This window comes from Exophiala bonariae (genome assembly GCF_035927105.1).
Source record: "Exophiala bonariae strain CCFEE 5792 chromosome Unknown scaffold_35, whole genome shotgun sequence".
NCBI classification, from domain to species: Eukaryota; Fungi; Ascomycota; class Eurotiomycetes; order Chaetothyriales; family Herpotrichiellaceae; genus Exophiala; species Exophiala bonariae.
The window spans coordinates 107,101-131,072 of NW_027042510.1; the positions used below are offsets into that span (position 1 = coordinate 107,101).

Consider the following 23,972-nt stretch of genomic DNA (forward strand, 5'->3'; position numbering starts at 1 on the left):
CCACCTGCAAATCGCAATCGCGGAGCATTGTTCAATAGCCAAGGTGGGTTCCTTCTCGGATAAGAGGGCTGTGATCTCTGCGCTTCTATTTGTGCATTACTCCTGTTGCAAGCAACGTTTGCTGCGCAGTCAACCTCTCGCGCAAACTTCGGACAAGATGGCAGCTCAATCATTGCCCTTCGGCAGCAGCCTCCCCTATGGTGAATTTCTGGTCAATGGCCTCAAAAATGACCCTCCATTGCTTGAAAACGACCCGACTGTCGGCTACAAACTTAACCACACCATGTTGAGGATTCGGGACCCTGAAAAGTCCTTTCATTTTTACATAACGCTAATGGGGATGCGTACCGTCTTTGCTTTTAATATTGGACCTGTCAATGCTTATTATCTGGGCTACCCTAAGACCCCCGAGCACCGGGCAGACTTGAAGAAGTTCGGCCAAGAGACTGTCGATGTCCTCCGGCAAACCGAAGGACTCATAGAACTGGTACATATAAAAGGGTCGGAGAACCAACCAGACGGATATTATAAAAATGGGAATGAGCCACCGGATCTTGGGTATGGCCATTTGGGCTTCACAGTTCCTGATGTTTCTTCAGCTCTCGAGCGATTGAAAATGCATGGCGTCGAAGTTGTCAAGGATCTTGGAGAGGAGACCACTCTCGACTCGATCAAAGTATCCAAGTGGGAGAATGACCTGGGCGTAGGCGTCGAAGTTATGGGAACTGAAACTGAGCTACACCCTACCTTCAAAAGCATCTTACAGAACATTGCTTTTATCAGGGATCCAGTGAGTCTAACAAAGCGTTTCTCGATAAGTGATTTCTTCATTAAGCTCTTTTTAGGATGGATATCTCATTGAGCTAATTCCACAGAATGCTGGCATTTAATGTGATGTGCTACAGGAGGAGCGCGAGTTGGGTTGGACATCAGATAAAGGATGCCAATAGTATTAGGCAGATTTCTACACCACGGATCATATGTCGAAAAAAAGCTAACATATCTCATCCTTTTCGTGTCCAACCAATATACCTAATTCCAGGGAGAACGTGTCAACCTCCAAGCAAGACATGTGATCGCCTCTGCAAATTAAGCTTGTATAAGATGCATGAGCTTGGCTTCGTTGTTTGTCCAATCGTGATCTGTTCAGTCGTTAATCCATTCCACGACTTTTGATGAGCATCTGAGAATCAAGAGCTAGGCGGCTGGATGGAGTTTCCAGATCCATGCCTCCCACAATCTCGCGACGGCACGATCCCCAAAGATACCTAGTTAGTGCATATGTCCGATGGTCGACCTGTATTGCCAGGCGTTGAAGACAGGCGTCCAGCAGACGTATCTTACCGAAAAGTCCAAGGAAATCCTGTACGTCGTGGACTTTCCCAATATTAGCGAAAAGAATTATAGCGTTCCCCAGACTACATGGCCTAAGAAACTATCATAAGTGGCTTGAGTGGCTCAACTAAGTGAACGGCTCAGAGGGTGTTGAACGTTTCTCTGTACGATTGATCACAAGCCTCCTCGACTGATCGCCGAAGGAAGTGCGGATGTTACTACTCGGGTTGAGGAAGAATGTCGCGTACAAAAGCATTCATGTGTGTTCTAGGAGGGACTAGATTGTCCTGAGTTATGTCACAAATGACTGTTGACGTTCGAGGATGATGCCTAACCTATTAAGATCGGAAGATCGCTGAAAATGATTCAGGGTAGTAGGCTGATTACTCGAGTGCTAGTAGTAGTGGTATACGGATCTACATATAGGTCGGAGAAAACACGGTTACATAGCAGGGCTGACAAAGTCTTCGTTATGCTCCTGGGAGTCTAGGTGCGTCTACTGTTTTAATACACCGCCTGGTAGAAACATGATATACACAAGTACCAACTAGGATAGACTGGACTTGGTAGTTAAGAAAAGTATCCTTCCTATTCTAAGGGAAGCGCCAATTATAGGATGATAAGTTAAGAAATGAATCTTTCTCGCCGCTGCTTTTTGACTGTCAACAATCATCATTGGACTAAGAAAATTACGGTGCACAGAAGTAGAAAAGGAACGGATGGCTAACAAAGTCTGCTAAAAGGAAAACCTCCTAGGTTACATGATTGGAGTCGTACCATCAGCTTTAAGGGGTTAAGTGACACGACCCATGTGTCTGGTGAGTTAAATTTCGCTCTGCTTGGCATTGGACGCTGAAAACAGACAACTTTCACTTCATCGTGTCAGACACCACACGTCTTTCTTTGACATATCTCTTTCGTCATCATAGACACACACACTGATGTTTTGTTGACTCGCTCGCTCAATGGTGCATCTTTTTGGAGGAGAGATCGAAGGCTGCAGTGTTCAGCTCACATTCAACCTAGTTATCTTGGGACCACCAGCACTGTCCATGGATTCCTCGAGAACTCGAAGGCTGACGCCTAAATCACTCATGACTTGTACTCATGGTGGACACCAGCGGAACTCTTGCGGCGCACAGCAGATTGCTCCAAGTCGGCGAGAGTGGCTCTTCGGACGTCTCCATCTCCCATCTCCCCCTTCACGTCCACGAAGTTGACAGTAGGTACGAATCCTTTTGAGTGGCGAGCTTGTGACACCTTGGCGTAAAGCTCATCGACTTGTTCGAGGGAGAGACCTTTGGTTTCATAGATGAAGAAGTAAACGAAAGCCATGCAGATGCAACAGAACCTATCATCGTTAGCCCGGGTTGAGAAGAAGTATAAGATGATTCAGCGTACCCTCCCCAGAGGAAGAAGACTTTAGATCCAAGATTGCTATTCAATCGGTTAGTTATTGCTTGTTGAGAAGGGGTCTGTCTCCTTACGCATTGCCCTCGCCTGGGTTGACCTGTTTAGGCATTAGTAAGTTGGGTTAAAGAAAAGCAAAACCGACGATGGGTAGTGACTCACCAAATATGGGGTTGCATAAGCAATCGCCCAGTTGAGCAGCCAGTTGGAGGCGGTGGTGATCGATAGTCCCTTTGCTCGTGCCTTCAGGGGGAAGATCTCGCCTGGAATATGGTTAGTATCAATTCTCTTAAGTCTGGGATCAGAATTATCAGTCCTACCGGTAACAACCCATGCACATGGTCCCTGATAATCTGTCAGCGAAGTTTCTAGTTGCACAATACAGGAAGACGTACCCAGCTGCAGGCAAAGAAGAAGATGTAAATACAAACGAATGCGATAAGAGCGTTACTGGCTGCTGGTTCGCCAGGTCGAGCGGTGCCAACACTCGCAACTATCAATTGAGAGATACTCATGCCGATGGCACCAAACATCAAAAGAGGGCGTCGACCCCATTTCTCGACCAGGTAGAGCCCAGGAACAGTGCTGCAAATATTGACAACGCAGGTAATGACACTGGTCGTAAATGGATTGTTGATGCCTGCGCTCTTGAAATAGGTCTGAAAGGCAATGTCAGTACCGATAAAACTTCCTTGGAAGGGGCAGGCTCACTGTTCCATAGTAGAAAATGAAGTTGACACCGGTCAGCTGCTGAAGAGCTTGAAGTCCGATACCGGTGAAAAGTCTCTTTCGAATCGGTGGTTTGAGAAGAGACAGATAAGAGGCAGTGCCCAGGGCCATCTCGTATTGATGGTTTGCCTGAATTTCTGCAAGCTCCTCAACCAGAGCAGGGTGGTCGATTGGGAGGCGACGGAGCCGAGAAAGCGCCTTTGCCGCGTCTGCATGACGGTCCTTCTTGATCAGATAACGAGGTGTTCTAGATTGAGGCCCGTATCAATACATGTTTAACAGACTTAGGTAGCACAGGCTGGTTACATGCCACCCAAAGTGGAAAGAAAAACTTACTCAGGAAGGATGAGCATTCCAACAACCAAGATAATTGCCCAGGCGAATTGTACCGCAACAGGGATACGGTAGCTTCCAGTATCATTTCGATCTTTGGTTGAATTCAGCACCACAGCTGCGAGGAGCAGACCGATTGTGATAGCCCATTGGTAACACCCAACAATTGCACCTCGAATCCATTTTGGTGCGGTCTCCGATTGGTACAGGGGAATATTCGCACTTAGAAGACCCACACCTAAATTAATTTACAGTCAGAAAGATAAGAAAAAAATAGTACATTCTTAGAGGCAGGAGTGAAGCATTTATCAGGTGAAGAATCGTCTCGGGCTTACCTAGTCCAGCAAAGAATCTACCTGCGACGAAAAGGGGAATCGCGGTGGCAACGGTCTGCAGGATGACGCCAAAGGTGAACACAAAACTGTGAAAGATCATGGCCCAGCGACGGCCAATCATATCAGCAACTGGTGCGCTCAGCAAAGCACCAAAGAAAGTTCCAGCAGAGAGAATCGACACGATTTCCGAAGTCTGATTCGCATCTACATCCGGAAGGCCATCCTTGGGGTTTTTGTATCCAGTCGAGAAGAGGTTACGCCAGTATCTGCGAGCAAGGGCGCGGTTAGCCGGTGCCTGAGGTGGTAGCTGGTTCACTTACTTCATGGCCAAGATACCGCCAATCGTGCCGGTGTCATACCCGAAAAGCACACCACCAAAGGCAACAAATGCGCCTTGAAGCTCATTAGCGTTACAGATCGACAACAGTGGGAGATTCCTCACCGATGATGATGGCAGGGGCTGCTGAGCCTGGAACATCGGCAGGCTTGTTGAGGAAACCCATCTTGCTCGAGATCTGTCGAATTGATGCTTAGCCAAGTCAGTCTTAATCAGGGATAGGAGTTTATCCTGATGAGATGAAGGAAATAGCGTAACAAGGGGAGGGGAAAGCCAGATATATACACAATTTCCTCCATGAGCTGTCAAGCCCTCGACATTGTGCGGACAGCTGGGGAGGGACTGGGCTACTCCTTCCCCTCCATGTCGAAAGCAACCACCCACTCGGCCTAGTGCCATTCAGCAAGGCTCTAGGACAAGGTTTGGAGTGCTCCAGATAATGCGCCCAATCACCCCATATTGTCACACAAGACCCCATGCATTTGCCTCCGTACTTGGAGGGATCTGGAGCATCAAATGAGTGAAAGCCTGAGTGCACCACTCAATCACCGAATCCATGTCTTGGGAGGCAAGACCCACGACCCTTCAGACCATCATAGGCGTGTTCATAGACATTACTCAATAACACAACGGGAAAGCACTCGGCTAAGATGAACCAAAAGTCCAGGGGCCCTTGAGTTCAGAAAGTGCTTTTACCCACTGGCAATTAGTGCCTTCGTCAAGTTTCATAGTCCACAAATGAGCAACGGCCTGTGTAGCCTGAGTCGCACGACAAAAGATCACAATGCTCGCCAGGAATGTCATCAAAAAGAGCGATCACACCCGAAGACGGCTAGAACGGTTACTTCTGCCAATGTCAAGCAATCCGAGCTTTCTTTAAGCTTCCTTCGACTTCAATTAGTGGCTCCAATCCCAGCCTTTCAAGATTCAAGCATCATGCCAACATTGTTGCACGTCGGCATCACATGCTGCAGCTGATGAGGTCGTTTTGAAGATGTGAGCCTATCGGCTGGCAGATCCAAACCACAAGCTTGATGGTCGTCTCCAGTTTTGAGGGGCAGAGGGTCATGACAACGTTCCTGATCGGCTTCCTTACCCCTGCTGTTGGTGACATAGTTTGCATCATTGCATGTTGTTAAGGTTCCAGGGTTGAAAAACGGCACGAGTGCGGGCACCTTGACTTAAAAATTGGGGAGATTGTAGGCGGCTCGGATTAATTATTCGCCGCGAGGCAGGGGTTCAAAATTGATCTCGCTAATCATTGAGCTGTCTTTCATCGCTAACTCTCTCCCAGTTTTATTCCACAATTTCACGTCGTCAGCCTCATCCAGGCAATCCGGCAGGCGGCAAGATTTCAGATGTTCTAGAACATTTCCTGTTGAGTCATTCCTCGACGTACGTCGACACCATCGATCTCAACAATTGATACGACCCAACACACAATTCGATAAACCTCTGCACGCCCTATCAGACTTTCACTAACTTAACAGCTGCATTGGTAAAGTTGCAGTGCTCGTATCACTCACTAACTCATGCAGACCTTCTTACAAGATGCACATTGTTCGTGATTGCAACTTGGGTTCTCGATGACGGTCTGGACCATTCGTCCGATTGACCCTTGTATCTTTGGATAAGGAATCGCGCAAAAGAGCAATCGCCTGCTATCAATATTCCATTACTCAATTATTTTACGATCATTCATTCTCCCGATGAGGAGGGACGATTTTGAGTGCAGAGATCCGCACATAGCTCAGTCCAGCATACTTGTTCACTATCAAGAAGCTCCCTTGGAATACTCTCCCAGCCTACTGCTGTAGAATGTTAGCAATTGTCGAAGCCTCCAGAAAGGTATGAAAAGCCACACTCCCCGCGAGTGAATAGCAAACGAGGCTTGTGAAGATGCAACGACCAGTACGCGCTCATATATTGAAGTGGCTGCTAATGTTGGTCATCTGATGGTGCTTCCGGTGTTCGACTATCTCTCCGCTGGCTGAAGCCAGGTCTACTGGTCGACATGAAAACTACGACTCGCCAGTGTGCATAGAAACCTGAAGATCCTGCGATCTTTTGTGGAAACCATCTTGCCAACTTTCTAGTGAAGCATCTCTTTGTGGAAAGGATTCATAGGGAGTACCCTTGCTAACAAAATCATACTTCCACGCCGGATATGAAAATCCGCAGGATACGACCTCATCCGCAACTGGGGGCAATATGACTGGTCCGCTGCTCAGAACAATTATTACCGGCTTTGCTCTTCGCTATCCTGTGTTAAGGAATGAACAAGGCTCAATTTCTGCTCCAATTACCTCCCCTCCTTCCTCATTGATTGTAAGACTCCACTATGCGCTTTTCTCCTCGCGGGAAGGCTGTACTCACTGCACCGAAGAAGAACCAAGGATATGTTTCCAAACGCCCATAAGTCTCATTCCTTTTGATTTATCATCAAGCAAACATGAAGTTCAAACTCTCACCAGAAGGGAAATACATTTCTTTAGGCCTCTATGTCACTCCTCGCCTTGATCAAGGGGCTACCGTTGAGAGACTACAATAGTGTGTGAGCACAACCTGGAAGTTGTCCTCAGAGGCCTCCTGACCCTTGGCTCACAAGGCTCTGTGGCTTTTCATTGGGGCGATGTGATTGTCATCACTGGAGAGGCCAAGAGTTCAGGAATTCCATAGTGGGGCTTAACATCGGAGGAGTGATGGCATGTAGTAAACCAATCCAAGACGTTGAGAACCTCTCACTCTCGACCCAAATGACGACTGTAACTTTCTTTCCCATCTTGGGTGGTTCCTCAGCCTTGAAGTAGGTATTGAATGCTTGACTAAATTAGTGCTTTCGCAGCCAATCACCACAGTGGTAAAGGAGATTTTGCCCTGATCAAGCTTAGCGCAATTGACAAGGGGAAGCACATCATAGGGCGGATATCCGGTCAACAAAATATCTTGAAAACAAAGAAACAGTTTCGCGATTCCTGTCTTTGCAGTAATTCAATGGCTCAACGATCGCAACCGGCTGCACTGCTGGGGAGACTCGTGAGACCTGTGAAAGCTGCGCGTTGTGCTGTTCATGGTCGAGCGCGAGTCCAGAGCACGGGCATCAACTATGGCGGGTTTGGCCGCCATACAGGACGACAGGCTCCTTATCAGGTAGCATACGCCGCTATAGGATCACATTGTATTATTGGATCTCGGGGCCTGAGCACATCGACACGGTCATCAGCTGAGAATAACGAGGATCATGACGACACATCTGATCGCCTACAGTCGGAAGGCGACCAGGAGCACGCCATCATCTCAGCATTTGACCTTTTCTCGGTCGGTATAGGACCATCATCATCCCACACCGTTGGTCCGATGCGTGCAGGCAAGATCTTCGTCACGGATCTGATAGATGCCGGTCTCCTCCATAAGGTGACCCGGATTCGCGTCTCCATTTATGGCAGTCTGGCGCTCACGGGAGAAGGCCATATGACTCCGAGTGCATTGCTTCTCGGTCTTGAAGGAGCAGATGTGGAATCGGTCGACACGGCCTATGTTCCCACACGGTTTGCGGAGATCAAGCAGAGCAAGAAATTGTATTTAGCGGGTTCAGGATCTGCCGATGGCCGGGAGATTGATTTCGATTATGGTCGGGACTTTATCTGGGAGTGGAGTCGCAAACTTCCAATGCATAGCAATGGAATGCGATTCAGAGTGTTTGACGAGAATGGAGACCAGTTGGCCACGAATGACATGTTTAGTGTTGGTGGTGGATTCGTGGTGAATGGAAAGATGTCAACGGCTTCGGCACAAAAGCCCTCAGACCCTTTATTGCCCACCCACGGAGCTGCAGATGGAGGCCAAGCTGTCGCAACATCGACAGAGCCAGTTCCAGAACATCATCCCATCGATTTGTCTGAAAACTTGTTCTACAAAGAAATCAAGCGGTCTGACGCAGCAGAGGAGCGGAGAAGTGGTGCGGACTACGATTCCCGGCCCAGGGATGGATCATCAGAGCAACCGCAGCAACATCTCTTGTCCGATGCAAAATCGAAGGACTTGGATGTCGAGCATGCAAGACCTGTCACCAGCGAGTCTGGCCATGCACCTTATCGCTTTCGCAACGCCACCGAACTTCTGGCACTGTGCAAGAAACATAATTTGACCATCGCTCAATTGATGTTCGAGAACGAGAAGGGCCTCGGTCTTCAAGAGAATGAAATCTTTGACAAGCTCTTTCACCTCTGGGATGTCATGGACGATTGCATCCGGGAAGGCGTGCAAGCACCATCACACGCAGCCCTTCCCGGTTCACTGAGGCTCCGCAGAAGAGCGCCAGCCTTGTACCAACAACTCACTCGAGGGCTATACCCGGAACACACTCAGGTCCAACCAATAACGACGTCAGCCCAGATACAGGCCCCTTCATCCTCGGGAACCGCAGGACCCTTGGCAACTACGGGCAGTGCAGAGGTGGGCAGTCGAACTCAAAGCCAGAGGCGCACAACAGCGATGCAAATGCAACAGCGTCGGCCGCCGCCGCGGTTGGTGGGGTCTCTTCGTCATCCGATATCGATCTCGCCAGTACGCAGTGTGTCACTCCCGGCAATGGATTACCTTACAGTATACGCCATAGCTGTGAACGAGACCAATGCAGCTGGCGGGCGTGTTGTGACCGCGCCGACGAACGGTGCCGCAGGTATTATCCCGGCAGTGCTTAAGTATGTCGTGGAGTTTGTCAGTGATGATCCCGAACGAGACATTCCGATCTTTCTGCTCACCGCTGCCTCCATCGCCTCACTCTTCAAGCGTGGCGCGACCATATCTGCCGCCGAAGGAGGCTGTATGGCTGAAGTGGGTGTAGCGTGCTCCATGGCGGCTGGTGCATATGCGGCCTGTATGGGTGCAGGACCCGAGACGATTGAGCAGGCTGCAGAAATCGGTATCGAGCACAATCTGGGCCTGACGTGCGACCCTGTTGCCGGGCTGGTTCAAGCACCGTGTATTGAACGAAACGCATTAGGTGCAATCAAGGCTGTCTCGAGTGCCAATCTTGCCTTGAACAGTGTACCTGGGTTGCAAAAGGTCACGCTGGACGATGCCATTCGTGCAATGCGTCTTACAGCAAAGGGCATGAAGGAGGAGTTCAAGGAGACAAGTCTCAGTGGACTGGCGACCAGCGTTCCCTTGAACATTCCTGTCAGTGTGCCGGACTGCTGATGAAAGTTTGTATACGGTGGTTGGTGTCAGCTGAATCGAGTGCCACAATGTATCCAGGGTTGGCCCGTTGTCTTCTTCAAAACTGCCTGTGGGGTTAGAGATTCACGGAAGGCTAGAGTGTGTGTGGCGGGGAAACAATCCATCTGCATGGGTACGCACAGGGGCAGGGGAGTACTCTGGTATAGAAAAAAACAGGGAGAGTCAAAAGTGCAAAAAAATACAAAAACTCCTCCCAGTTCTTGCCCCCCACCATAGGGGTTCGAAGTGGGGGAGAAATCCCAAATGGGATTTTTTGTCAAAGAACAGGGGGAAGGGGGATCGGTGGTGCTCGGGGCTTCGAATGCCCCTCGATGGCTGCTTAAGAAGGAAGAGAGGAGAGGAGAGAGAGAGAAGGGTGAAGGGAGAACCAGCGAACTGATTGAACCATCGAGGGGCGTGGACTGTGACCTGTCCTAATGGGAGAGCTCCGAGCTTTTGTACCATATTGGTGACAAGAACTCGGCACTGAAAAGATATATACCTACAGCAATAATTATTGAAGCTGCCTGGAGCATTGTTGGCAGGGGTGAAGTCCTAACCATCTTTACCTGCGAGCAGAATATTGATACAAGGCTGACCCAGCCTTGTCGGTGACTTGGCAAAACCTCGGCTGGATAATTTACCCTCCATAATTTTCTCTGGCATGACACAATCGATTATGCCCCTCCACAACTCGGAACAGCAGTACTAGCTTTCTCTTACCTGCGTATAGTTCATGAATCAAGATGACTCGGAATAAATTTGCCCCTCTGAAGAACGATAGGCTTCTACGAGCCGCTCGCGGTTCGTTCGCAATTTGGATCCCTTCGCGACTCAATACTAAAGTGTCCTAGGCGAGAAAGTCGACCGACCACCAATATGGGTGATGCGACAAGGTATGCAGCGGTCAGTGCCCTCACTACCGGACAATGTACTTGCATTGTCCGAACGCTAACATTCACAAGCTGGCCGCTACCTCCCTGAATACCATGAGGCCAAAGGCAAACACGACTTTTTCGAATGCTGCCGGTCTCCAGAGATCGCTTCTACCTTGACACTCCAGCCAATCGATCGATTCGATGGTCTTATCGACGCCGCAATCATCTTCTCCGACATCCTAGTGGTACCGCAGGCTCTGGGTATGGAAGTCAAGATGGTGGATGGCATCGGGCCCAAATTCCCCAATCCTCTGCGATCACCTTCCGACCAACAGTATCAAGACATTGTCAAACGTGAAGTGGATGTCGCAAAAGAGCTTGATTATGTATACAAAGCCATCACGTTGACACGAACCAAACTGGAGGGCAGAGTACCATTGTTTGGGTTCTGTGGAGCTCCATGGACTCTACTTTGCTACATGGTCGAAGGTGGCGGTACGAAGATGTTCAGGGAGGCCAAGACTTGGGTTTTCAAATATGGCAAGGAGAGCAAGGTTCTTTTGCAGAAGATTGCCGAACTCTGTGTTGAGTATCTCGCACTGCAGGTGGTTGCAGGAGCGCAGATTATTCAGGTTTTTGATTCCTGGGCCGGAGAACTCTCCCCGGCTTCATTTAAAGAATTTGCCCTGCCATATCTGCGGTATATTTCAGAGCACTTGCCTAAACGCCTTCGTGAGTTGAACGAAGATGTCGTTCCTATGGTTGTCTTCGCCAAAGGTGCATGGTATGCTCTGGACGACTTGTCCGATAGCGGCTACGATGTTGTTGGGCTGGACTGGCTACACGATCAAAGTGAGGCAGTCAAGATAGCCAAGGGACGAGTCACCCTGCAAGGCAACGCTGATCCTGGAGTCCTTTATGGGAGCCACGAGTCAATCACATCAGTCGTTGAACAGATGGTCAAGGGATTTGGTGGTGGCAAAGAACGTTGGATCGTCAACCTCGGACACGGCATCACGCCAGGAGTCAATCCGGATGATCTGAAATTCTTTTTCCAGGAAATACACAGACTGACAGCTTGAGCGAGCCATTCATATACGGTCTAGAAGAACCCGTCCACTCAAAAGTTCCATAGAGTTATGAAAATGAATTCACGGCTCACCAATATCTTCGTTCCTGTAGCAGTCATCAGCCATGTGCACCCTTTCCTTTCCAACGAATGCAGCAAAACTTACCAGATATGAGGTTTCTCCTCGATAAACTTCCTCATGAGCTCCTTGCACTCGGCATTATCCAAGACCACAACCTCAATCCCCTTCGATTTCAAATGCTCCTCGCCTCCCACAAACGTCTTGTTCTCGGCGATGACCACCCGCGCGACTTTGTACAGAATGCACGCGCCTGTGCACATGTCGCAGGGACTGAGCGAAGTATACATCGTAGCCCCCCTATATGCCGAGGCCGGTAGACGGCCAGAATTCTCCAGGGCTGATATCTCTCCCTAACGGTTACATCGGCGTGTTTAGTAACGACCTCAAGCTCTGAACCAGAGTACGCCTAACTAGTGGGAGAACCAGACTTACATGTAGAGTCGCACTACCCTTCTGCACCCGCATATTGTGGCCTCGGCCGATGATCTTCCCGTCTCTACTGACTAGACATGCTCCTGAACCAGCACTATATTAGCATCAAACCCCGAAACTGATTTTTACATGGATCGGGAGCATATCAAACCGATCGGAACGCCGCCCTCCGCATAGCCTTGCTTTGCCTCCTCCAACGCCGCGATGAAGCCAATGTCCGTTTCCGACATTCTGCAGTTGCTTGAAATAGATCTTGAGGATTTGAAAGAGAGACTCTAGAGCTTCCACAGTTACAACAACATGAAAATCAAAGGAGTCAACTCTTTTCTTTGATCGCGAGAATATAAAATGTGGCTCACTACTCCGCCAACATGGCCCGCACAAGTCCGATGTGGATAAGTCCAATGAAAGATTGCATATATCATTATTGTAGATCCTATTCACCACTCCTCGATCTTCTTAAGCATATGCTGCATTAATGGTAAAATATCATACATTGGCATCATGGGCTCAAGTGGATCCCTGGTACCGTAGATGACTCTAGACTGCAAGTGCCTCCTGCCATCATAAAAGGGATTCTACTTCTGAAACCGTTGCTTTTTCGAATTCCTCTTCTGGTGAACCTCTGGTATTTTGGGGAAAGATGTTGTTGCTGTATCGCTTTCTGAGTCATCAGTGCTCCTAGACGGCCCTTTTCGTCGTTTTTTAGGAAGGCGGGAAGGATGTGCCGGGGGTCGTGCACGCTGCTGCCACTGCCTAGTGCTTTTGTCAGGTCTTCCAATCTGTTCGGACTGATGTTGTCTGATGACACGTAAAAGCTGGTTGCCTCGGTCCCGCAGTGTCCTCAAATCGGCCCTTGAAAGGATTGACTCGTCGTCTGCAAGTCTCCCGCCATCAAGGCAGAACGCTCGCCTCATCACGCTAGTCAACATCGCATTCGGGACACCTGGTCCGGCCTCACACCACTCAGCACAATTGGCACCCGCTCGCAAGAACTCTTCAATCAGGTCGTTGGCCAGAAGTGTCGACCGATTTTGTGGGTTCTGCAGAATCTCCAGGTAATATTCCCACGGTGAAATTTGTTTTTCGATGCGTTCGTCCCACAACAGTTCATTAGGATCATATCCCCGCGACAGAAGAAAGCGCACGGTGCTTAACGGCATCGGTAGATCGAGGTTCCACCGATATTTCAGCAGCGGCGTTGAGAGTGCATGGTAAAGCAAGGGAAACCGGGTAGGCCGGAAACTGGGTTGCTCAGCTAGCAGGCTGTCGCCTTCGATTAGATCGGTCATACCAGCTTCGATGCAGAGCAAAAGGGTAAGATTTGCGGTCGCCTTCGCATTGTCCCAGCTATTGTTGGCTTGGGATTCGTGGTCCATGATCCAAGATTTGGTTTGTGATTCGCTGCCTATGTTCCATGGTGCATTATCAGACATCGAAGACTTCAACCATGTCTCTGCAAGCTCCTCCATTAAACACCTCAGTTTATCATTTGATGACTTTTGCACCCGGAGGCCATACATAAGAACGTCTCTAAGATATGGGGTTGTCATTACCCCATGCTCTTTCAGCTTGATGCCTGCAAGATAGACTGACATGTATGCTAGGATGGCGTTGGGGTCAAACGACTCGTCGCGAACTTGCAGTGCCTCGAGATCGAGAGTGCCGGGAAGGCTCAAGAACTCGTAGACTGACCGATGTATGAAATCGATTTGTGAATCTAGCAGCCTATTTTCTGGATTGCGATCGCAAAAGCACCTCGTCTTGCTGTGATTGCGGCTCACTCGGACTTCAAGAAGTCCACAACAACAGCTCAATCTCTTTTCCAAAGTCTGGACTCTCCACCTCTTGTCCTCGAATGAGACATCATCCATTGGGTGGAATTCAGATGCGCCCATTTCCTGAGCTTCCATCAGGGCCAGGCCGAGGCTCGAGAGTTCATCCGTGTCTGGGTTCGATTTACACGCGTACAACACGCGTATATACTTGGCCGCCCGAAGTCGGTACCTGGAATGGATATTACTTAGCATGTGCGCAAACAAGTCTCTGAGCTCCGGTGGCAGTTCGTCTAATCGACGGCGGAGATCAGATATGTCATCGGCCGCATCGAGCCCTTCCCGGATAGACCGACATGCCAGAACTACCCATAAAAAGACGCCGGAAGATTTGTTGACGATGGTCTTCAAGATTTGCTGAGTCCCTGAAGGGTGAAGATTCAGGAGATTCAGCATGTGTGGGTGCGTAGCAATGGCCTCATCGACGTACGCACTGATATCACTCTCAGTGAGATCCTGCATCTGAAGCATCGGGCAAGTCGAAAATGCTTCCACGCAGGACGCGAGCGGTCTGCTCGACACTACTAACTTGACACTCGGATTCGAAGCAAGATTCTTGAGAAAGGCAATTCCTTCCGAGAGGTTACCGTCATATTCGTCCAGTCCATCGATGAAAAAGCAAAACTTGCGCGAGTAGTTGGGAATGCGTCCCAAGATCTCGAATGCGCTCTTCATCTCCGCTGGTGATGGTGGGCTGACTGTAGCAATGTCCTTGGCATATGCCTCCTCCCACATTCCCGGCATGAGTCGAGGGATCAATGAGCGGTCCTCCTCAAGAATTCGATGAAGCAGGGCCCTTGACAGCCCACCAAGGGACCTCTGTTCCACAGTCGGAGCCAGAGCCCAGAAGAAGAATTGTGCTACAGTCAGAGGAGCGTCGCATGCCCAGGTACCAAGTAACTGTTGGGTCCGGTCCTGACTGCAAATGTACTTCATCAAGACGCTCTTCCCTGAGCCGGCCTTTCCAGATATCCAGTAAATCCCGGCGTCCGACCGAAACCAATCTGTCAGATCGTCCCACTGGACGTCTGCTTCTCGCGGTTGCAGTGCCCATTCAAAGGTGTTCGATGATGGTGTGGAGATGTTTTCCATCCTATCGTCCATATACCGGAATTTGAGCGACCGTAGAATGCGGTTTTCACAATTCCGAGTCAAAACATCCTTAGCTACCGTCGCCATCGTTGTGGCCCTGTTCCGCGAGACTTGAAAAACAAGTTCTACCCTCGAGTCAGGCAGATCAGCCAAGTCTTCGGCGGTCATTTCCTCGATTGAGTGCTGGTTATCCGGGACTATTTCGTTCAGCTTCCTGATAAAATACGACAAGTCTTGTACCAGGTTATCGAATTTGTCCCTGTCATGAACAGCCCACCTGATCCTGCGTGTAGGTGAGATCTTCTCAAGCTGAAGACTTTCGACCTTTTGGAGTTCTACTCTCTCCACCTGCTGGCGCGTTCGAGCTTTCAAGGTTTCACGCCTGAGACGTTCTACCTCCTCGAGGTTTTTTCTCTCCAGCCTGACGTGCTCTAAGCGTTCCCGGGTCTCCAAGTCTTGAAGCTTGAGATTCAAGTTCTTGATCTCAGCTGTATGGCGGTCGATCCTGCGGCGCTTTTGGAGTTTCAATCTGTCGAACTGAGCGATGAAAACGTCTAGTCTACTGTCGCTTGGAAGAGGAGGTCTTCTTTGGCCATTTACAGCTTTGGGAGCTCCAGCGACCGATCTGAACTCATCATCATCGTCAGACTCGCATTTCGCGTCAGAGTCACTATTGGCGTCATCCTCCAAGTCATCTCTTTCTTTTCTGAGACCGTATCGCGTTCTCAGGTCTTTACCGTCACTCAGAAGTCTTGCGATGCTCTTGAGCACTTTCGTAATCATCTCCTGTATCAATGGATCGTCCAGACGCTTATCCGGTCTAGATTGAAAAAGCTGGATCCTCGAGGACCATTGCAGTAGAAGTAATTTTTCCACGTCTAGCTTCGTGTTGAGTAACTCATAGTCACGACCCAGAGAGCGAGCCAACGAGATGTAAGAGAACAAATCAACGCAATCTTTGAAACAGCTGATCAACGGAACCACACCGACAAGCAGCCCAGCGACTTCGGCCATTGAGTCTGGTTTTGGCTATTTGGGTCAAAACCTGAGCATTCATTGATGGTATCAGGTTAGGATTTTGATGTCCACGAAGGCAGAGGGGTCAGCAGGATGCTGGAGAGTGCTGGTTGGGATCAGACCAAAATCCACGTTCATCAGCCACGACACTAGGAACGAACAAATAGATGACACATAGACAGAATGTATCGTTCATATATTAGTTGTCAGGAACGCTTCCCGTGTAGATCCCATATATCAGAGAGCAGGATGAGGCTATCGGAGTGTCCCTAACTAGTTAGTGGGCAGTGCATAACCTCAGCCTTCGCTCTCAGCCCGTCCGCCGAGCTTCACTTGCAAAGTGCAACTCTCATTGGCCCGTCACTCCATGGCGAATTGGGTTGGGTTGGGTTGGTGCCTGATTCATGTGGCTCTCGCTAAGAGGCCGTCAGGTGGACGTGAAGCTGCAGAACAGAACCACCCCAATTCCACGTTTGTCCGAACAACTGGTCTAGTTAGTTACTTTTCAGTCGGGCGTCTGGCAACTAGGTAGGGGTGGACACTCTCGCTGCCGGCAAACCATCATGTCGGCCGTAGACTTTAGTGATGCGCGGTAAATATCTGAGCATCTACACGATGAACGGCGTGGATAAAATGTCCATGATCGCAGAGGGTGAGTGTGGGTGAAATCGCAACAAGCGCGGGGCGGACAACTCTTTAACTACCTGATTAGGTCGTAAGATACTTCAAGCTGGGCCTAATTATTAGTGGGACGGAGTAGCTTAGGTACTACATACCTAACTAGGCACCTAGGCTCCTCGGACACTTGACGACATCTCAAGCCATCCTGGCATACGATTCACTCGATGCACTGCTCACTGGTGATTCAATCCATAATTTATCAAGAGACTGCTCGTACACAATGATAGTCTTCTCGACCCAAGGGACACCATTGACCCAGGCACATTTGATATGATCTGCCAATACTTAACTTATGCCAACCCAAGTACCGATACCCGTTGTTGTATCTTCGATGCACTCTACGAAGATCAACGCAAAATGTGTGAATGCCAGCTCGATATCGCGACATGTTTATTGGCTTTGAATGTGATTGCACATCGGTGATAACCAGCCATATTTTCTTTCGAGCCCTGGTGGAAGCACATCTCATTCTGCTTTCCAGAATCATGACAGATACCTTCTACCTCCATGGCGTGGAAACACACACTCTCTCGACATCCGGTTCGTCATTTCCTTCAACACGATGACTCTCACATGGATTGCATTCGACCCTGGTAATAGGTGTCCCCAACAGATAAACCACTTTCCACGACTGCAACGAAAGTAGACTCGAGAATGGCAACGATGAAGAACAGCAAAGCCATGTAAACCTCGAGGGTGAGGAAGAAGAGCAAGAAACTGTCCAGCATGCCCAACCCTTCGAAGTCATCGGCAGATAGTATAGCATCGAGACCGACGGGCTCGTCGATAGTAGCTATACCGGAGACTTCGTCTTCGAGATCGTCGACGATGGGAGAATCTCCACGAGCCGCAGCTGCGGCGAGAGCGGCAGCCTTAGCTGCAGCCTTGATTGCGTCTCGGACCGCTTGGGCCTCCTTTTGTCTGCGCAGGACCAGACACTGGCGTAGACGGAATGCTGAATCAAAAATGACTTTGTTGATACCATTTGCTGCTGAGTATACCATGCCAACAAGAGAGAAGGGTTCCGTGAAGACGAATTTGGCCATTTGTGGCATGGATGATTTCGACCAAGCCGGTTGAGGTTTCTCGGCTGTGGTATCAACCGAGGAATCGCTATCTTCAGAATCAGACGAAGATACGAGATCTAGATCGAGAGCAGAGCTGGCTGTTTCAGGCTCATACATCCCAGTCTCAGATTGAGTTGGAACTGTTAGTTGACCTTCCGAGATCAGAGAAGACTCATCTGCAACCTTTTCGACATCTTCGTTTGCAGCTTGTTTGTTCTTGCTCGAGGACTCATCACTATCTTGGACTTTGACAACATCAGGTAGATCAGGGATTGCATGTACCTGAGTCAAGGTCGGTTCGACTCGATGAGCTGCCTCTGACACGCTGGCCCAGGCATCATGTTTCTGATGATTGTGGAAGGTTGGTAAATGGCCGTCTGAGAGTTTTCTGCGGGGTGGCAATTCAAACATGATACCACGCGATCGTTGGAAGTGAACATACGCATCCTGGATGTTTGTGAACGTCTTCTCTCCGCACCTCCACGCCTCCAGCCATGCACGCCGCTTTTCTCGGGCCGATGGTCGTGGTAGTGGAACATAGTCAGGGTGAAAGAATAGCTCAGGGTCAGATTCCTCCGAAGACCCTGTTTCACTTTCATCCTCCCCATGTTCACCTGTATCTGACCAGTGGTCGCTGGGAACGTCCTCGGTGTCGTCCAAAATGGCACTATCAAAGATTTTCACGGGAGCAGCAGGCTTGCAGTAGCAGGGTCTGCACTGATCATATTTCACACCGTTCGCAACCCATTCAACATAGACGGCACAGTCATGAGCATTCGAGCGGTTCCTCCAAGATGGACCGGGTGCCTCGACATCTTCACCCAGATGACACAGGCAGCAGCATTCATGGGCACTTTGACGTTCTCGGAGCCAACGGTCCACTTCACATGGGCAAGTCGGGTCTGGGATGTAGAGTTTTGTGACTGCCAGATCGTGAGTGCTCAGGTTTTTGGTCAGGTCGTCGAGTGTGAGTTTGGAGGCTTGGCTCATTGCTCGATCCATGTCTGCTTTGATGGCTTGACGCATGTCTGCATCCGGATCTTCTTCGTACTTGCGCTTGCCCTTGGGGTTTGTGTTGATAGTCACAAATATGCTGGCTGGTTTGTTGGTCTGGGTTGTTAGACTAACGACTTCAGTATTTGAGACAGCTTCAGTCTCTGGGACATCCTCAGCCTCCGGGACAACCTCAGCCTCCGGGACAACCTCAGCCTTTGGAACAACTTCAAATTGATCATGGCCATGGCTGATCCAATGTCCCTCATCAGAGATTCTGGTATGGTCTTCTTCAGTCTCTGAAGCAAAGCCAAGAGCCTCTTCGACTTGGTTTTGGGCTGCTGGGTTTCCTTCTTCAGCTGCGAGAGAACCATGGTTTCGAGTGTGAAGACCCTCGTTGGTTGTGGCCGTGGCCCGAGGTTGATGGGCACGACGCACAGGACTACCATTCATTCCATCACAGATGGCATTACGACGCTGAGCAAGAGGATGGGGGCCAGGAATAGCTTCACATTCGGTAGATCCGCAAGCCTGATGAAGAATGCCTCGGACCTCAGCAGACAATGGAGGTGGTGACCAGACATCCCATGGGTGAACCGGAGTGTCAGTATTTGTGATGACATTGTTCTCGTCACTACAGTATCGCTCTGGAGTATGGACCGAGTCTGGGCTTGCTGGAAGTGGTGGAAACTCAGGCGAGGTAGGAAGTGGTGGAAACTCGGGCAATTCAGGAAGTGGGAGCAGCTTAGGCGAGACAGGGAGTGGCACCAGTTCAGGTGAGTCAGGAAGCGCAGGCAGTGAAGATTCTGCTGTAGGCTCTGGAGGGCTCACAGCATCATCAAGACAATGAGGGAGCTCGCTCGAGCCCGACTTGGACTCAGGTGGCTCGGTTTTGGAGGACATGTTGAGTTGAGCGGATTGACAGGGTTTGCGATAATCGAGGCTGTGTTTGGAGGAAGTGAGTATGACTGTGCAGCCTCAATCAGTGGCTGTAAGAGACTTGGGGGAAGAAGGGAACAAGGCGTGTGGATTTTGATGACGAGAATGTTGATAGGGGGCTTCAGGAAAAGGGTTTATTCAGTATGTATGGATGGAGAGGGTAAGGAAGAAAAGAGAGGAAAGGTCATCCCAGGTAGAAGATCGATAGGACCATTTATTCACCTTTATCATTCACTGCAGTTCTTTCATCCATTCATCATTCACTCCCCCACTGCCTCAGGCTCATGAGGCTGGGCCATCCCATACCAGTCTATTTCCACTCGCTGCTTTACACCATGCACAGCCTTCGTATGAGTTGCCCAAGACATGTTCATTGTGTTTTGATAGACATGCCTGTCCATGGTCTTCGATTTAATGCTCACTGGCTACCAGTACAGCGGCTAACACAGACCCCTGCCAGCGACATGATGTTTGAGAAGAGACCTTCCTTGACAGCCCATTCTTTCTCTCTACCCCAGCACGCTCAAGTTGAAGTACGGATTGAGGCATCGACAGGCGGGAAGAAAAGAAGAGACAATGCTTTCGTGGGAGGTAAAGGGGTCAAAAGCGAAAGCAGACCAAGACAGGCAACACTATCAGATCGGTTGAAGCCCATACATTCCTGCCTTAAAATAACCACAGCAGCCTCAGACATAGGAGCAGCCTCGGCTTCAACCCCCATCAGTCTCAGTGAAGAACAAAGGAAACCTTCTAATTAGCTCTCAGACATCAACGTGCTAGGAGTGAGTGAGATTATCTCAGGGGTAGTCCTCTCTTCATCTGGAGTCAAGCTCATCTCAGCCCAGCTCAACGGGAGTTCCTCCCTTTGAGCAAATGCTGAGAACTTCAAAGATATGTCGTGGATCTTTGATTCTGCTGGTGGTGGGGAACGAAGCAATGGCGAGTAAAGGAATACAGAGGGAAACAGACGTGCGGAACTTGAAAGGGGGAGCTCGGCCTGCACAGGCTTGGCACATGATAATACCTGCCAGTGGGAGGCGAGCTGGCATTCATGAGGACGGCATAAACAATGCATGACCACACATTTGAAGTACGACTATGGGCGACGAGGAAATGAGCTTCCGTCCACGATTCAAAGGTATCCACAGAGATTGAATGATGAGTGTTGACATTATCTATCTATTCGGCATACAATATGCCTTTCTGGTCTCTGTTGACGCCCATTGTCGATTCCTAACGCGGTAAAGATAAGCTCATCCCAAGTTGGCTGACCGTGGCAAGTCCACTCCGTACGGAAATCCGAGAGACGCCCAGGTAAGAAAGCTCAAGCCAAGAATAGCAAAGGTTCAAAGAACAAAGGTATCAGTTGAACTAGTAATTGAACTCGATCGTGGGTTCATTCCGCGAGAAAAGAAGCATCTAGTGTCGTTTTCGTTGTTGAGGCTCAAGTTATGGTCGGGGTCATTGCGGGAGGTTTTCGTAGCGTGTATGTTTGTCTCGCGCTCTTACAAAGCAATGCCTGCTCCTTGAGAACTTGTACCTTGTCTGAGATTCGAAGGTCCTGGGGGTGTATTTCGACGATCCCGAACATTGGCGGCACTAGCGGAATTGCTTCGTCGTCGGGTCTTGTCCCCACCCATTGATGGTGGACCTCCACGACCTCCATATGGACCGGGCGACATGCTTCGGTTTGATTGAGGTCGAGGACCTGGTGAGAGAGGCCTGGGAGTTTGATTGAAGGGGCCCGGGCTCATAGCTCGCGGTGAATTCATGCCAGCGGGGCTCATTGACCGTTGACCTGGTCTTCCAGCAGGACTCATCGGGCGTTGGCCTGGTCTTCCAGCAGGGCTCATTGGGCGAGAGGGAGGCATACCCGAACGAGGAGGACCGTTCATGCTTCCGGCAGGCGACATGGGACGTTGACCAGGACGACCGGCAGGGCTCATAGGGCGCGATTGTGGCATGTTGGAGCGAGGAGGACCATTCATACTCCCGGCTGGAGACATGGGACGTGACATACTGGGACCTCCGGGTCCTGGCGGCGGTCGAATTGGTCCCGGGCTGTTAGCACCATTACCACGAGCGTACTGATTCAAATGAGCCGGCTTGGGCTTTGATGGTTTGGCAGCTAAACACGTTCGTGGAACAACACCTTGTTGAGATCGGTCGAGTTTGATGCAAAGAGCCTAGGATATGTGTTAGCAATCTATTTTCATACTCGATGGACTTTTGAGACTCACCCATCCGTCATCATACTCGTGGAGCATGCGAACAAGTTGACCAGCACCCAATTCAAGCTCGTCTTCCATTGAAGGCTTGAAGTCCATCATGACACGATACACATTGCCTTGGGTGGATTCAGGGCCTGGACCTTGAGCAATAGCTGGAGCGGGAGTGACGGGTGTAGATGGCAATGAAGCAGGAGCTGGAGCAAGAGCTGGAGCAAGAGCTGGAGCAAGAGCTGGAGCAGGGGCTGGAGCAGGAGCTTGTCTGGAGATAGGCTCCGCGGCCTGTACAGCTATCGGAGCCACGATTGGCGCTGGAGCTGGAGCTGGAGCTGGAGCTGAAGGGCCAGCAGGCGTAGGAGACTCAACTCGGGCCACTTGTGGGGCCGTTATGGCAGCCGCAGCAGGAACTATGGTGGCGGCCATAGGAAGAAGTGGTGCAGGTTTAGTGACAGCAGAGTGAACTGACAGAGGTGCTGGAACGTGGACCGCCTTTTCAGGATCCGCGAATGGGTTCTTGGGATCAGCGAATGGATTCTCCTGGGCCGGTTGTTGAGAGGGACTGGGACCACGGGGTTGAGGCGAAGGGGAGAGGTTCCTGTTGTGAGACTGTCCTTCACCGATGGTATTGAGCATGTTTCCACTGCTCAAACGTCCTTTAGAAGGAGCCATGAATTCAGGGAGCATGCGCGAGACTGGTCGCAGACTCAAGCGAGGCGCTGTGGCACTGGTTGGGCTTCTATGAAGCATCTCTGTGGGAGGAGTGCTAGCGGCGGCACCCGCGCCATAACCTGATTTCTCATTGTTCTTGTTTGCCTGTGCTTGACGCTCCTTCTTCTTCTTACCCAGAAGCCATAGTAGGAAAATGGCGAAAAGTCCAACTGCGCCGATCACACCAATTGCAATACCAGCCTTGGCTCCGGTGGACATGCCTTCACTAGAGGATCCTGAAGAAGTGGAAGCAGAACCAGCTGTTGCAGCCGCACCATCGGCCGACGTATCAAGACCTGTATTTGCATTGGCAAAGGTTGTGGGACTGGTGAGAGCGGTCGTGTTGGCGGTAGGTGTAGCAGAAGTGGAAGCCTGTCCACCGACAACGGTTTCGGTCGGGGCAGTAGAAAATTCGACGGGCACAGAGGCCTGAGTGTCGGTGGTAGAAGCAGCAGACTCGTCGGTGAGTGTTGTGAAACCTCCAATAACACCAGTAAAGGTGGGCTCCGCGGTCACGTAGACAACCGAATAGACAGTACCTCCATCAGTACTGAGATCCTGGCGCTTGGCCAGGTTTGCCATCCTATTGTGCAAGTGCTGGTGAGAGTGGTCCATGATGTTTCAGGGGATGATTTGAAATTTAGAAGAGCTGCGGGTATAATATTGTACGCAACACTTGTATTAGGTGAGGAGTATGTTGAATGTGCGATTTCTGAGATCTAGCACAGCTAACTGGGATGGATTCGGATTCGGATTAGGGTTGAAAGGGACGAAAAGAGTGACTTGGTGAGTGTCAAGGAGTGACTGGAAGTTGATTGTCGATAAAAGAAGGGCGACAATCAATCCGAACAATTCAAGGTGAAGTTGAAGGAGTGAAAAGAACGTGAGGCGCGCGGTCGACGAGCAGAGATGGGAAAAGAGGCGCCAGCAAGGAAGCTGCGTAACAAATCGAAGGTGAGAAGCCTTGGGACGAGGGACTGCCTCAGGTTTCTAAGGCAGGAGTGACACGCCGCCCAATGCTCCGTTACTGTTCAGTGTTGACGAGGAGATGATGGGATGATTGAGGCTGTGGGCAAGAAAGATGGATCGAGGGTGGAGAGAAGGGTTGATTGAACTTGTCCCTCGGGGTGTCGAGTGGAGCAAGATTAGACGCTTGATGACAGGGGATAAGCAGGGCCGCTTCGGGCTTTATTGGTGTACCTGAATCTAGTCCCGGGCGCCACAGAGGCCTAACCCCAGAACTTGACTAGCC

The 23,972-nt window shown here is 50.1% G+C and overlaps 8 protein-coding genes across 8 annotated transcripts; 3 read left to right on the forward strand and 5 right to left on the reverse strand.

Annotated features, from left to right (window-relative positions):
• Positions 1 to 157: 157 nt before the first annotated feature.
• On the forward strand, positions 158 to 890 carry LTR84_009003 (uncharacterized protein; the record flags this gene model as incomplete). The annotated part of the gene is made up of 2 exons (XM_064852545.1): positions 158 to 790; positions 876 to 890. 2 exons carry the CDS (start codon positions 158 to 160, stop codon positions 888 to 890), a joined length of 648 nt encoding a protein of 215 aa, XP_064701252.1.
• A 1,537-nt stretch (positions 891 to 2,427) lies between these two features.
• On the reverse strand, positions 2,428 to 4,645 carry LTR84_009004 (uncharacterized protein; the record flags this gene model as incomplete). Its single annotated transcript, XM_064852546.1, has 11 exons — positions 2,428 to 2,686; positions 2,737 to 2,772; positions 2,823 to 2,845; positions 2,908 to 3,008; positions 3,066 to 3,090; positions 3,141 to 3,404; positions 3,457 to 3,721; positions 3,811 to 4,045; positions 4,143 to 4,408; positions 4,463 to 4,535; positions 4,585 to 4,645. 11 exons carry the CDS (start codon positions 4,643 to 4,645, stop codon positions 2,428 to 2,430), a joined length of 1,608 nt encoding a protein of 535 aa, XP_064701253.1.
• A 2,828-nt stretch (positions 4,646 to 7,473) lies between these two features.
• On the forward strand, positions 7,474 to 9,681 carry LTR84_009005 (uncharacterized protein; the record flags this gene model as incomplete). The annotated part of the gene is made up of 1 exon (XM_064852547.1): positions 7,474 to 9,681. One exon carries the CDS (start codon positions 7,474 to 7,476, stop codon positions 9,679 to 9,681), a length of 2,208 nt encoding a protein of 735 aa, XP_064701254.1.
• Positions 9,682 to 10,445: 764 nt separating this feature from the next.
• On the forward strand, positions 10,446 to 11,659 carry HEM12 (Uroporphyrinogen decarboxylase in heme biosynthesis; the record flags this gene model as incomplete). Its single annotated transcript, XM_064852548.1, has 3 exons — positions 10,446 to 10,503; positions 10,554 to 10,595; positions 10,665 to 11,659. The coding sequence occupies 3 exons, from the start codon at positions 10,446 to 10,448 to the stop codon at positions 11,657 to 11,659; spliced, it is 1,095 nt and encodes a 364-aa protein (XP_064701255.1).
• Positions 11,660 to 11,728: 69 nt separating this feature from the next.
• LTR84_009007 (uncharacterized protein) lies at positions 11,729 to 12,390 on the reverse strand (the record flags this gene model as incomplete). Its single annotated transcript, XM_064852549.1, has 4 exons — positions 11,729 to 11,753; positions 11,813 to 11,978; positions 12,233 to 12,243; positions 12,290 to 12,390. The coding sequence occupies 4 exons, from the start codon at positions 12,388 to 12,390 to the stop codon at positions 11,729 to 11,731; spliced, it is 303 nt and encodes a 100-aa protein (XP_064701256.1).
• A 348-nt stretch (positions 12,391 to 12,738) lies between these two features.
• LTR84_009008 (uncharacterized protein) lies at positions 12,739 to 16,101 on the reverse strand (the record flags this gene model as incomplete). The annotated part of the gene is made up of 1 exon (XM_064852550.1): positions 12,739 to 16,101. One exon carries the CDS (start codon positions 16,099 to 16,101, stop codon positions 12,739 to 12,741), a length of 3,363 nt encoding a protein of 1,120 aa, XP_064701257.1.
• A 1,253-nt stretch (positions 16,102 to 17,354) lies between these two features.
• LTR84_009009 (uncharacterized protein) lies at positions 17,355 to 19,748 on the reverse strand (the record flags this gene model as incomplete). The annotated part of the gene is made up of 1 exon (XM_064852551.1): positions 17,355 to 19,748. The coding sequence occupies one exon, from the start codon at positions 19,746 to 19,748 to the stop codon at positions 17,355 to 17,357; it is 2,394 nt and encodes a 797-aa protein (XP_064701258.1).
• A 1,541-nt stretch (positions 19,749 to 21,289) lies between these two features.
• Positions 21,290 to 23,335, reverse strand: LTR84_009010 (uncharacterized protein; the record flags this gene model as incomplete). Its single annotated transcript, XM_064852552.1, has 2 exons — positions 21,290 to 21,970; positions 22,025 to 23,335. 2 exons carry the CDS (start codon positions 23,333 to 23,335, stop codon positions 21,290 to 21,292), a joined length of 1,992 nt encoding a protein of 663 aa, XP_064701259.1.
• Positions 23,336 to 23,972: the final 637 nt, after the last annotated feature.